The following is a 14,124-nucleotide window of genomic DNA, read 5'->3' as shown; positions in this document are numbered from 1 at the left end:
ATATAATTATTGTTTGTAAAGAGTTCAGCATGAGCTCTTAGCGTCTTGAATCTTTTCTCCTTGCAAAAGACAATTAATTAAATCAGTTTTAGTGAATGAAAGAACAGTTGATTTCAGATATAAGAGAAGCCTGTTCCTAGACTGAAGGCACATGCAGGGCTATGAATTGGCAGCTGAAAGGAAGGACCAGATGTAATCTCTGAGGAGTTCTCTGAACATTTCTAAGGAAGGGGGAGACCCAGATCCCTTTTTATCCTTAAACACAAGGCTCTTAAGAGCTCATGGTTGTGAACACCTTGAAAGGATGAGAGACAGAGATGATGTTTATTGTGGCCACTGGCGTCTTCATGTGGTGAGAGAGGCAGACAGACTGACAAAAAAAAAAAAAAAAAAAAAAAACCCACAATCCTCTGACAGAGGAGGATACTGAAGTTTGACGTATTAAGAACTTGCTCGCCTGTCCCAGAGAAGATATGCAGCAAAGACTCCGTACAAAGGTTTTTGTGGCCCCACTACAGTGTCCTCTGCACCTTCCCATACCCTGTCTTCCATTCCCTTCTATCTCTACACCTGGGAAATGTGACAACCTGGGACAGCATAAGCAGACAGATAGAGGGGCTACAGAAATACCACGATTGGCTTGATGATTATAAAAGATAACTTCTGAACCTGGCTTCTCAAATTTCAGCAACTATTCCTAACTAAGAAGTAATGTTTATTGCTTAGTGTATGATGCCTGTCTCCTGAGTTTCCGAACCCTTGCTAACAAGGTACTTACAGCTATGGAAAATCGCTGAATGTTTTCATCCTCGCAGTCTTGGATGACCTGTTTCAGGCGATGGTTGTCATGCGATTCTCCATCGGTCACAATAACCATGACTTTCTTCACTCCCCTCCTGGCACCCCGGGCTTCAGTGAATGCCTCTTTCCTGAAGGGAACACAGACCAAAAGGGAGGCTGATCAAACTCAGCCCAAAGTTAGGCAAAATGAAAAATCCCAACAAGAATATCGCCATTCTGCACAGCCTGGTGCATCGCTTCGGGATGACCATGGACTTCATTCACTCTCAGAGATGAGAGACACTATGATCTTGTGTGCGATAGTTCCACAGGGTTTGCACGTGGTGGCAACTCACCATTGTACCACTTACCACGTATGCCCATACTTTTAAATCACTCCAGTGTTTCCTTCTTTGCAAACTTTAAAGGAATGTTGTAACTGGGGTCAGTGTGGAGAATACTCATGTCCAGTACCAGAAGTGAAGCTTGGCGTGCGGAGATCATAGAAAGAGGAATTTTTCCTACTTCACTTACCTTCAGCAAGAACCAAGTAAAGTTGGGCTAGCATAAATCCCCCAACTTACAGAATTTCTCTAAGGTTTTTACCAAATGGTTCCCACCACACACACACACACACACATACACACACACACACACATACACACACACACACACACACATACACACATGCACGCTCTTTCCTACATTAAATCTCTTCTTGTCCTTGTAGTAAAAGCTGAGGGGAGTCTTATGGATGAGTTGGGATCTACAGGGGATAAGCACTTCATAGGAAGACCAACAGAGTCAACTAACCTGAACACTTGGTCTCCCAGGGTGTGAACCATCAACCACAGAGCATACATGGGCTGGATGTAATCCCCCTTCCTGCACATATATATAGCAGGTGTGCAGCTTGGTCTTCATGTGGGTCCTCCAACAACTGGAGCAAGGGCTGTCATTAAGTCTGTTTCATGTCTGTGGATCCTATTTCCCTAGCTGTGCTGTCTTGTCTGGCCTCAGTGGGAGAGGATGTGCCCGGTCCTGCAGTGACTTGGTGAGCCAGGGGGAGTTGTTATCTAAGGGAGAAGGGGAAGGAGGCATGTGGGGAGGGCTGTGTGGGAGGGTGGTAGGTGAGGGGGCTGTGATTAGATGTGAAATGATAAATAAGAAATTAATGGGGATAAAAAGCTAAGTCAACACCCCATTGCAGTGGTCCCTGTCTTTAAGAACCATATGAGTAACTATTTTTTAGCGTGTGCCTGCAACACAGATAGATTTTCTGAATTCTTTAAAAGTTTTTAAAAAAGATAGGAACATATATCAAGGCTAAGTTTGTTTTTCTGTTGTTGTTGGCGTCTGTGTGTGTGTGTGGGGGGGGTGGAGGGGTGTTTGTTTTTGTTTTTTTCAAAACTGTTTCTCTGTATAGCCCTGGCTGTCCTAAAACTCTCTCTGTAGACCAGGCTGTCCTGGAACTCATAGAGATCCACCTGCCTCTGCCTCCAAAGCGCTGGGATTACATGCACACACCACCACTGCCCAGAGATGGCTAACTTTTAAAGGAAGTTGTGGCTGGAATATGGATGAGATTTAGAGAATTCTACCTCCTTAGCGGATCACCCAGACTTTCTAACTCACTGGAAGACAAAAGTCATAGCTGATCTTAATGAATCCCAGCTGAGGGAGACAATTAGCACTCCTTTCTTAGAGAAAGTCTGGTTGCCCCAAAACCAGAGCTGTCTTTCTAGAACAGAAGAGCAGCCAACAGAAGAACTGCAGGGTCCACCCTTTCCATCCCAAGTAAGTCCCTGAAGGAGTTATCCTGTCTAAACTCCAGCATCCAATGTCCTTTCTTGGAATGAAACATCATCCACCCCATGGACCTTTAACATTTTAAGAATCTCGGGAGAGTCACGTACTTTAGGACAGGAGAATCCAGAATTTATAGGCAATTAAATAATGCAAGTCTAGGTACAGGAATGAAAAAGAAGGGAACATCCAAAACTATTACCACCCGAAGTGACTGAAGTCACTGAAAATGGAGATAACAGATTCCAAAACATTCGAAGTATTTTTCTGTAACTGGCCCCTCCTAGAGGGAATAAAACACAATCACAACTGAGCTTACGGGTGAAAAATTAATGTGTGAGACAAACAGTGCTGTGGCATCATTACCGACTCTTCGCGCAACTCCAATCTCGGGAGGCCCTGCGAGAATTGTGGGCAGACCCCATATAAGGCCATGGTATTTCAAGTGGCATTTGCATGGGAGTGGAAGCAGCTATGATTCTTCCATTAGTTACAAAGATAAACATTCATTCGTAGGCAGCTGCCTTTGGAAAAACGCACAACTCTTTATAGGCTCGGTGCTCTCAAGGCACGCTCTGACTTACCCTGGATGCCTGCATCCAGTCAGTTATTGAAAGCACTTTCAGAAGACCTACACATGCGCACTCGATGTGCATGCAAATCTGCAATCCTATAAGCAGATAAATGCACACTCACTCCAGCTCTTTGTGCCGTGTGTGTGTGTGTGTGTGTGTGTGTGTGTGTGTGTGTGTGTGTTATAAAATTCGAACCATGTCCTTTCCTAGCATTAATGAAGGTGGTTAGCTTCCAAACCGCATTGACTCACAGGCAGGTAGAGTGTAAACATAATAAATTAGCTTTTCAAAATCAGCTGAGAGTCCAGAGGTTGAAACTACTTAACAGAAGAATTCGTAATATGAGTCAAATTCCTTATGAAGCTTGTGACTTTAGGGTTTGCTGAGAAGTTTCCTGGGTTTGATAATAACGACAGAAGGAAGAGCCAGAGATAAGAACTAACGGAGACTGGAGATCATAGTGGGTTCAAGGACAGCCAGGGCTATGAGGAACATCCTGTCTCAAAGAATAAAACAAAGCAAAAAGAAAGAAAAATTCTTATATGGGAACCGGGGAAATAGCTCAGTCACCTCAAATGCACAAGCACACACACATGCACACGCACACGCACACGCACACGCACACGCACACGCACACACAGGCAGGACAGACTCCGGGGATGGGGGGAGGGAATCTATTTGTTAGGATCAGATCATCCGAGTTACAGGAGCTGTTAGGCTTGTCTCTCCCCCATTGACATCTGGCATCTGCTTGTCTCACAACTCTGAGAGGTAGTAGTTACAAACGGGCTCAAGATCAGAAAAGTGGGGAGGTGTGGTGGGTTGGGAACAGTTACAACCCTCAGGTTGTTTGCTGTACAGAGATTTGTGCCCCAGGCCAATAAAATGTGCAGTGTGAGAGGGGTGCCTTCCTGATCTATAGAAGAGGACAGGATTTGGGGCATTTTGAGAAGATTATAAAAATGAATGACTTGTTCCAAATCAGCTTGCCGGCCATGTTCGCCTTCCGTGTATGCTAGCATCCCTTTCTGGAGAATAGTATATTAAAAACTGCTTCATTTTCACTAGTCTCTTGACTTTATTACCTTATTTCCAACACTAACACACACATACACCTAAATGAAAATTACAAAAATGCTGTACCAAGTGCTAGAGATACAAGACCCTGATAGAAAAATATAAAATGAGCAGACATATTTTAATCCATTCATTGATAGGCCTAGAAATTAAAATTAAAAAACTCAAATGGAAACAAGATTGAATATCAAGCATCAGCTCATAGCAACATAACGAGAGACTATTGCTAAGTTTTTAATTAATTGATTGATTAAGTTTTTAATTAATTGTTAAACTTTAATTGATTCACTGTCAGTTAGATCCTTGAAATGAAAGAAAACGGTAAAAGCAGAGTCATGTGACTATATTACTGTCCAAAGTGATTGTCTAGTAGCAAGTCTTTTTAACGAAATTTGAAAAGAAATATGATATTGAGTGTTGTCAAGCTAAACATTGAGTCAAACCTCAAAAGGCTAAGCTAGCTGGCTGTTGTACTGCACAGTCTTTGTATTATTTATTTTTACTTTTTCTTTTACTTTTGAGATTATAATATAAATCCACTTCTCCCTTCCTTTCTAAATCCTCCACATAACCCTCTCAAATCTCTTTCAAACTCTTGATCTCTTTTTTCATTAATTGCTGTTATAGTCTCTCTCTCTCTCTCTCTCTCTCTCTCTCTCTCTCTCTCTCTCTTTAAAAAACAAAACCCTGCTCAGTCTGCATAATGTTACTCGTATGCATGTTTTCAGGTCTGACCAATGGATACAGCTACAAAACAACTCCTGTACCCAGGGCTCAGGAACATGGCAGAAGAGGAGAAAGAACGGTTGCAAGAGCCAAAGAAAGTTTGCTGTAAGAGTCAGTCTTCTAGGAATGTCGGAAGATACACCTATGAAGTCTTACCAATAGGATTTTTAAATCCATACCTGGCTGTGTCTATTCCAAGGGCTGTCATCGTTTGGAGGCCACCCTGTCGGCCTATTTTGTTTGCTGCAACAAGGACCTCGTCTGTCGATGAATACGTATTGAGGTTGAACTCATGGGTTACATTCTGTCCATACTGTACGATTCCAACCTGAAACAGCAAGCCACGGCTGAGTCATGCATCTAGCAAGGTTCCTTGCTCATTTTTCTTGAGTTAAAACATGTAGAGGCAGTAGAAAACCTTTTAGCTTTTCAGGTTAAGTGTCAGAACTGATCGCTATGTAAAACAGCCTTCTACCTTGGTAACGATAATCGTTGCCACTATGACCAGTCCAAACAAAAACACTAAAACTGCTGGTACTTTCTCTCTTGTCAAAAAAAAAAATTTTACCCAATGATTCCAGTAGGCTTATAGAGCGTATTCCAATTATTTTAATATTCTTCTTGTTTTATTTTCTTATATGACTGATTCATAGTATAGTAACAAATGGTCACTTTTAATAAATGAGGACACAGAGTCTTAAAAACTAACTTAATGGCTGGGGATATAGCTCAATGATAAAGGACATGTTTCACTTGCTTGGGGCCCTGGGTTCACTCAGCAGGGAAGGAAACAAAACAAAAGAACAAAACAAAGATCAAGCTCATGTTCCAATGAAGAGGTAGAAAGAGGTCTGGTCTCAGAAATGTCAAAACCATGCCCCTCCTAGGACCCTTCCACCCCCATTCTTCAGTTATCATGTGTTGTGAGCTTCTAGCAATTTAAAGGAGGTGCTGAGCTACAGTAGTGTGAATAGACAGACAAAATAGCTGACAATATTTTGAAAAAAATTAAGTATATTGATTCTTCCTTATAGTTGTTCAGCCAATCATGAGGTTATATGTAATGGTGAGATGAGGTATGTATTATAATCTGAATGAATATGAACTCTGCTCATTCTAGTCTAGGATAACCTTGTTCCTCCATGGATGAATTTTTCTCCCAATTCCTCTGCTAGAATCCAAAGACCATGGATTACTATATTGAAATTTTATTCCTTAAGAGAATAAAGGGTAGGGCATAGCCAACTGTTTACATGAAAGACTGAAAATAAAGATAACAAAACCATGGCTCAGATTCAGGTTATTTTCTTGACATATTTAAGCATGATAGACGTTTTATTACTTTTTTAGATTTAAAATTAGTTTCTTTAATAACGCTAGAGATTTAGATTATCAATCATGAGGGATATTGACCTCAGAAAGAGGAACCCATAAACCGTTTTCACTTGTTGCCTTTCTTAATATGTGATATAAATGGAAATGAAACACTTTTGTCAGTAAGATATTCATTATACCTAGTCCTAAGTACCACATTTCACAAGCCCTTCCATGTCATTTGATTGTGAATTTAAGACATCTCACCCCACTTTCATTCTCACATTTTTAGTTAATTAATCAGGAGTCTGAAATGTGAAGAGTCTCATTCTCATCGTTCTTGTAACAGTACAGAATATCCTTTTCTCTCCCACCTTCTACCTTTTGAGCCATGAGGATCTTTCCCTCTGGCTCATAGTTGACACCTCTCCCCAAGGGCCTATCTTTGATTCTAACATCTGCAAGAGCAATAGCTCCTCAGTCTCAATCCCAAGGATTCTCCCCTCTGGTCATCAACATCTGCTCATTTGTCTGTTCCGTCCAAGTTATCAGTGACTTGTCCACACCAAGACCTCACAACTGCCAATTTCTTCAGTAACCTAGTATTTTAAGGTTAGATTCCATGGTACAGTGACTTTATTTACCTGTAAAAATCTAAGTCATTTAATCTCTTTTCCCTTCACTAACTCACCTGACTAACTTCCAACCCTAGCTAAATCGATGTATCCTCTCTGCGCGTGATTCTGCAATGCCAAATGTTTCTACACAAATGTCACCAGGCTTGTATATTGGTCTCGCTCTAAAGTTTCATCTATGACTCTCAAATGGGGCCTCACATATGAGCCCCACCCAACAGCCATACAACTTGCCTCTAATGGATGAAGTTTGTTCCTATTTATTGATTTCAATCAGATTTTTTGTCAAGAGCTGTTAACTCTCCCAGGGGAAAGTACTTATTGCAACTGTGCTTAAAAAAAGAAGTCACAGGAAAGGGACAGAAACCATGCCAACTATTCAAGGCTGCTGGAAGCACTTTTGCAGCACTGCTTAAGTGTCTCAAAAACCTGCTTTGAATGTTGGATTATCTGGACAAATTATCTTCACACTAAAAACTTAAAAATTCAAAATCTTGGTGTGGTGCTTTGAATGAGAATGTCTCCCATAGACTACAAGGTTTGGGTATTTAGTCCCCAATTGGAGGCAGTGGTTGGGGAGATTTAGGAGTTGTGAGCTTTCTGGAAGTAATGTGTCACTGGAAGTGGGCTTGGAGAGCTCACACCCTTTCTGGTTCATTCTCTGTGTTTCACACTTGTGCTTCAGCTTCTGCTCTAGTTGCTACACCTGCTGCTTGCTGTGATGTTTGGACTCTTACTCCCCTGGAATCTTAAGCCAAAAGCACTCTTCTATAAGTTGCTTTGATTGTGGTATTTTATCACAGCGATAGAAAACATAGTACATGCAGTATGTCAGAGATAAGTACTTTATATGTTATTCTTATTTATTTGTCTATCATCTATCTGTCTATCATCCATTTGTCTGTCTGTGTATCTTTCCTCTATCTATTTATCATCTATCTATCTATCTATCTATCTATCTATCTATCTATCTATCATCTATCTAATCTGTCACCTATCTGTCTCTCTATTCTGTATGTATGTGTATGTATCTATCATCTATCTATGTATCTATATATCATATATAATACATAATATATAATAATATATGATATAATACATAATACACAATACATAATAAATAATATATAATAATATATGATATAATACATAATATACAATACATAATAAATAATATATCTAATATATAAAATCTGCCTGTCATCTTATAACACATGGCTCACTTCTTAACACTTTTACATTGCAAGTGTTAAGATACAAATTAAATTAGGAGTAGTCAGTTCCCTGACCTTTTCTAGGTGCCAGACTTTTCACTACCCTACCTGAGGCTGTTTTTAGCTGACTGTCTTTAGGGTCCTAAACTGTTTTGCTTTAAAAAATGAAAGAACAGGAACCTCTGGGAACCTTTTTCTCTTCCAACCCATCGCCCTCCTTTAGGCATGGTCTAAGTGCAGAGGACAGCAGAGCAGTGTCTGAACTTGAGCTCCACATCCCTCTCAGATGAGAGTAGTGAGATGACCTCACTACTCTGCTTTGCTCCCCCAGATCCTTCCTCAGTTTCTACTGAAAGTGCTTCCCTAATAATCAATACCACGGGAATCCTCCTCCCATAATCTGTGCTTCGGAACTGGGCCTCAAGTCTTGGCCTTGCTTCTCCATTTCTACCTAAGCCCAAGCCAGACACTATGGCCTAAGACCTCAGCCACAGCAGTGGCTGTCCTCAGAGTGAGTGCCTACTCTCAAGTCCTGCCAGAGAAGAACGGGACAATAACTGAAACACTGCAGCCACTGAATCAGTTCCCCATCCCAAGTCCCCAATTGCTCTCCACAGCTGAAAAATAGTTGGGCATAGGATTTTCATTTTGAGAAGAAAAGGGATAAAATTTAATGTCACTCATTGAAATGCCAGATTCTTTTTCTTGTAAAGGAAGTTAAAGACAGGGAGGGGTGGCACACACCTTTAATCCCAGCTCACAGGAGGCAGAGACAGGCAGATCTCTATGGGTTTGAGCCCAGCCTTGTCTGCAGAGGAGTTCCAGGACAGTCAGGGATACACAAAGAAACCCTATCTCAAAACACCAAGACATAAACATAAATAAACAAATAATATATATAAAAAATAAATTAAAAATTTTCTCTCCCATTCATCAGTAGTCTGGCCTTCTTTATGAATGCCATCTTCAGTCATCTTTAGAGTGAATACCACCTCTCTCTGTATCTCTCTGTCTTTGTCTCTCTCTCTTTCTCTCTCTGTCTCTCTCTCTCGGTCTCTCTCTCCCCTCCCTCCATCCTTTGTTTCTTTATTCACTTGATAAGATTCAACTCTACTTTCCTTACAAATCATTTCTCACTTAGCTGTCAACATAGTCTGTCATGTGACAATTGACCTTCCCCTTCTGAGAACTCAGAGGTGAACTTGTCTACACTTCATTCTTCTCAATGGTGCTGTGTGCATCTCTTATCTTCACAAGTGTATTGAAGCTCACAGAGGTTGGCAGGGAGAATGGATGATGCCATAGCTTCTCACGGTCCTTTATCCCTTCCTGCCTCTTTGTTTTGCTCACAGTTGCCGCCCCCCCATACATTCCTACCAGATGACTGTAACAGTTCACAGAAGCATGTGGAAAACTGAGATAGCAAAGAAATGATGACAAGCAGAGCAAGAGTGATTCACAGAGTGTGGGAAATGAGAAGGAAACCTAGGAGAAGCTCAGATTCTAGGGGAGGTGACCTTCAGTGTTGATGAATTGCCTATGCTAGATGCCTATTTCCTTAGAGACTAGACAGGATAAAGCCTTCTGTGGGTCTTCACTGGGAAGGGGACATTTGTTAACTTTTACCACAAGACTCAAGTAATAATACACACATGTAATACTTAGTACTGGTAAGACCCAATTCAATGCAGTTGATTTCAGGTCAAAACTAGCTTTTAATTTAAGGCAAATGAAACAAGTCTATACTAGCATGGTGCATACAAAAATGTACATGAAATAAGTAAATATGAAAATTAAAGATATAAAATGAACTAAGCAAAAAAGACTGGTCCTGGGGGTTGAGAGGACAAAGAAGCTTCATATTTACCACTTCACAATTCAAATGTCATGGAAGGGCATCCAGCCAGGTAAAAACTACAAAGCAGATCAAAAAAATGCTATGGAGACAAATAAAATAGCCTAGATCCTGGGGCATAAGTCAGGGGGATAACAAACGGAATCTAAGCTATGCGGGCAACAGAAATAGGAAAATCAAGCAATGGCTGTACTTAACTTGAAGCTGTCCAGCTGTATTAGGGGTACAGAAAGCTCAAGAGTAGAATTTACATACAGAACTGTAATAAATAGTTAAAGTTGGAATATTCTAGGTTTTTGTTGTTGTTGTTAAGTTGGGAGGGGAAGTAAATAAAGATGATTCACAGCTGAAAGAAACAAGTGGCTTCAATGTGACATTCTTTAAAGGAGAAGGGCAAGAGCATATGGTATCAGCATGAGCAGATGTACGTAGTAACAATGGACTCTGGTACTACCGAGGGCTGGAAGACAGTCACAGGGGACAGACTAAGTCGGAGATCATTGGAAGACTCATGGATAACCTTGGGGAAATGTGCTTGACCTCTTGATTAAGTATAACAAAAGACCTGGTGACAACATTGACAGCAGTGTAATCTCAACATTCAAGAGGTGGGGGAAGCAAGGATTAAGGGTTCAAGGTCACTCTGCTCTGTGCAGTGAGTTCAAGGCCACACTGGCCTACATCAACTCCAGTGCCCCAAACCAAACAGATGCACAAAGACAAGCAAAACATCTTTGAAAGCAAACAAGCAATAAAACAAAACAACAATAAACCAGTCTAAAGCCATGGATGTTGCTTCCATGTGACATTCATTGTAGTTTTCTACTAAACTACAAGATGTATAATAATTTTTAAGTTAGCTCTTTCAAAATTAATATTCTTTTATGTTTCTCCTCCCCAGGAAGTCCTAGCATCCTGATCTATGTTAATAGGTAAAATTAAAAGATAATTTCTATGGTCAAAAATAATCTTGGAAAACACAGAGTAAAAAGTGAAATCTGTTTCTTTACAGCAGAACCCAACCATCTCTACTTGTCTCTTGTCTCTTGTCTCTTGTATGCATACAAAATGCTTAAATTGTGTGTGTGTGTGTGTATGTGTGTGTGTGTGTGTGTGTGTGTGTGTGTGTGTGTGTGTGACAGAGAGAAAGAGAGCGAGAGAGAGAGGCTCTGATTGGAATAGGCACATGGCTACAAGAAAATTGAGAGAGTGAGAAAGGGAGAGAAGGGGAGAGAGGGATGGAGAGAGAGAGAGTTTTCTCTTAACTCTGTCTTCAGTTGTACTTCAGATTCACAAGCAAATTAATTTGAAACTATTCTCTTTGTCTTTGGCATGAAAATGCGTGTGGTTAATCACAGATTGGAAGAAACATGTCATGATAGATATTAATTTTACTTACTGGAATAATTTCATGAGGGATACACCCAATGCTCTCTAAGACATAGTCTGGAAAACACTGCTGTATGACAATGGTTTTGTTTTGTTTTGTTTACTTTTCATTTAATTGTATGTAGCTATAAAAATCTATTTTTTCCCATATTGCAAAGTTGCTAGTTGGTTTTGCTTGTTTGTCTCAGAGCAGAAACACAATTTTAGTGTCTTTTCTTTAATGCCTATGACAACTAATATAATATTTGATCAGCTAGTACTTCTCAAATACCTATTGACTCAGAATGGATGGATAGATTGTCAACATGGTTTTATTCCTTTAAAACTAGAGGGAAAGAGATAGGTGAATGAAAAGGCACCACTAAAGCAATAGAAAGAAGAGTTGTTCTGCTTATTGTATCAGGAAATCAAGACTCATATAAGAGTCTGTGTTTCCAAAATAAGGGAATTAAGGAAAGAGGTTATTATTTGAAAGAGGTTATTAAGTTTGTCAAACCAATTAAATTTATCAGGACTTTCTTTTAAAAAAACCATATGTATATGTGTGTCTGTTTGTGTCTGTGTTTGTTTGTGTGTGTGTGTGTGTGTGTGTGTGTGTGTGTGTGCGCGTGTGTGTGTGCGCGCGCGCGTGTGCACGTGTGTTCATGTGAGTGCTGTACCTGTGGAGGACATTGTCTTCAGATCCCCTGGAGCTGGAGCAACAGGTGGTTGTGAGCCACTGTGGATACTAGGAGTCAAAGCTGGGTCCCCAGAACAGCAATGCATGTTCTCACCTACTGAGTCATCTTTCTAGCCTTAAGTTGAAGGAGTTAAAGGAACCATTCACTCACTTAGAAGACGGTCATTCCCTTCTGTTGCTGATTCATTTGCAACACCAGTGCCTAAATTTTAACACTTAGTATGAACTGTGTTTGCAGGGTGCCATTCAGCAATTAATATCAAATCAGTAGCTTCTTCATGAAATGAATGAGAGAGAAAAGCTATGAGATTTTCCATGCTTCAGTGAACTGCATAACTGTTTAATATCACAAGAGTTCAAGCTTTGTTGTCTGACTAATATGTATTTTCTTTCATCAAGTGATACCACCAATGTCCTGCCATGCAGCATGCTTCTTACAGGATGATGTCAGGCTAGAGACAGGATGATAATACAGGCTGCAGTTGAAGCTGATTGTCACCACAAACCTTTCTGGAACTGTTCACCCAGGCTTAAGCTTTTGTAGATATGGACAGGGATACAAATAAGATCAATTCGAAGACAGATATGCTCATTTCCTTGGAAAATGAATCCTTGGAAACATTAGGTGACAGATAAGGATGGAGACGCCAGTGCAGGGTCATCTTTAACTAGCTTGTTGCTTGTTGAAAGGGGCTGCAATGAAATCAATCCAGGCAGGAAACTGCAGACCACAGTGATGACAGTAAATCACAGCTGGGATAAAATGGGACCAGATACATGAATACCTGCTAGGCAAGACTGAAACACTGTAAGCCCACCAGGGTATCTCATACTAGTGTCTTCTAGCTCAGGGTCTAGACCAACTTCATAAAGCAGAGGAAAAGAAAGAAGTTAATATAGTATTGTTCTAAATTTTGTTTTGTTTTGATTTTGGTTTGTTTGTTTTTACTATAGGAGAAACTGCCAGGATTCTAATTATTTATTTATTTATTTATTTATTTATTTATTTATTTAATTTTTGTATATTTTATTTATATTTCAGATGCCACCCCCTTCCCCCATTTCCCCTCCCTAGAAAACCCCTATCCCATGCCCCCTTTTCCTTTTTGCTTTTATACACTTTTTTAAAAAATGTTAATCAAAGGCTTTATAAGTTTGGTAATGCTCAATCAGAAGTGTAACCTAATACCCATCCTAGATATATCAACTATCTTTGACTGGTGGAGACACGTGAACATCTGCCTCCATGCCCCCCCCTTCTCTCTCTTTCTCTCTCTCATCACGTAGCTTCACCCTTCCTTTTAAAATAAAACTTTTCTCTCAAAATGCAATTAGAGCATAATTATTCCTAATTGTACCCGTGAGGTACAAGATAGTCCTAATACCCAGTCCATCATTTTGTTGACTAACCAGAACCTCTGTCATCTCTCCTAACTAAAACACTTAGTTTTGAACGTGGCTTTTTTCTTGGCTTTAGAATGAATGTCAGTTGAAAACCATCCACTCAGATCTTTTCTCTCAAAGTAAATAACCAGGATTGGCTATAAGACTATAGGTCTTCAACCCCGTCAGAAATCCAGAATGACTGAGTTAACTGAAATTATGGGAAGCACTAAGTATAGCTTCTAAAACTTAGCCAATTTATAGAGACCGCTGGACACCTGGAAAGCCCCTATACTACCGAACGTTGGAGCATCAAATCTTCAACCTTCTGGCCCGGAATCATCTGACAGACCTTAGTGATGCAGACTTATTAAGGGCTGATTACTCTGTCTAGGCAGATATAATCAGTCGACTATTATGCAAGTGTGTCCTTTTCTTGACAGTAATTTGTCTGTAGATGGGAAGAGGCAATTCTTGCCTAGTGGCTGTCTCACCACAACTGGAGTAACTCCAAGGATGCTCAATTTCTTCTTAGAATCCAAGACAGGAAGCTGTCAGGAGCAGACAGGTCTCTAATCAAAAATGAACATTAATATAGAAATATTTGTAACGTCAATTCTATGGACTTCTGATGTTTTGAAAACCAACTATCCATGTAAGGTAACCTGGACTGTTGTCTGTTAACTCCTCT

The 14,124-nt window shown here is 40.2% G+C and overlaps 1 protein-coding gene across 2 annotated transcripts in view; it reads right to left on the bottom strand.

The window, feature by feature from the left end:
- The window catches only part of Itga1 (integrin subunit alpha 1), a 134,009-nt gene that overhangs the window by 51,060 nt on the left and 68,825 nt on the right, over window positions 1-14,124 (bottom strand). For both annotated transcript variants that reach the window (XM_034523339.2, XM_076916195.1), the window contains exons 7-8: window positions 5,144-5,292; window positions 779-929 (exon numbers count right to left, since the gene is read on the bottom strand). In XM_034523339.2, the coding sequence (XP_034379230.1) occupies window positions 779-929; window positions 5,144-5,292 (300 nt within the window). The remainder of the gene's footprint in view (window positions 1-778; window positions 930-5,143; window positions 5,293-14,124) is intronic.

This window comes from Arvicanthis niloticus, chromosome 19, assembly GCF_011762505.2.
Source record: "Arvicanthis niloticus isolate mArvNil1 chromosome 19, mArvNil1.pat.X, whole genome shotgun sequence".
NCBI lineage: Eukaryota > Metazoa > Chordata > Mammalia > Rodentia > Muridae > Arvicanthis > Arvicanthis niloticus.
Note: the sequence above shows the minus strand (reverse complement) of the source record. Positions and strands in the feature narration are given on the sequence as shown.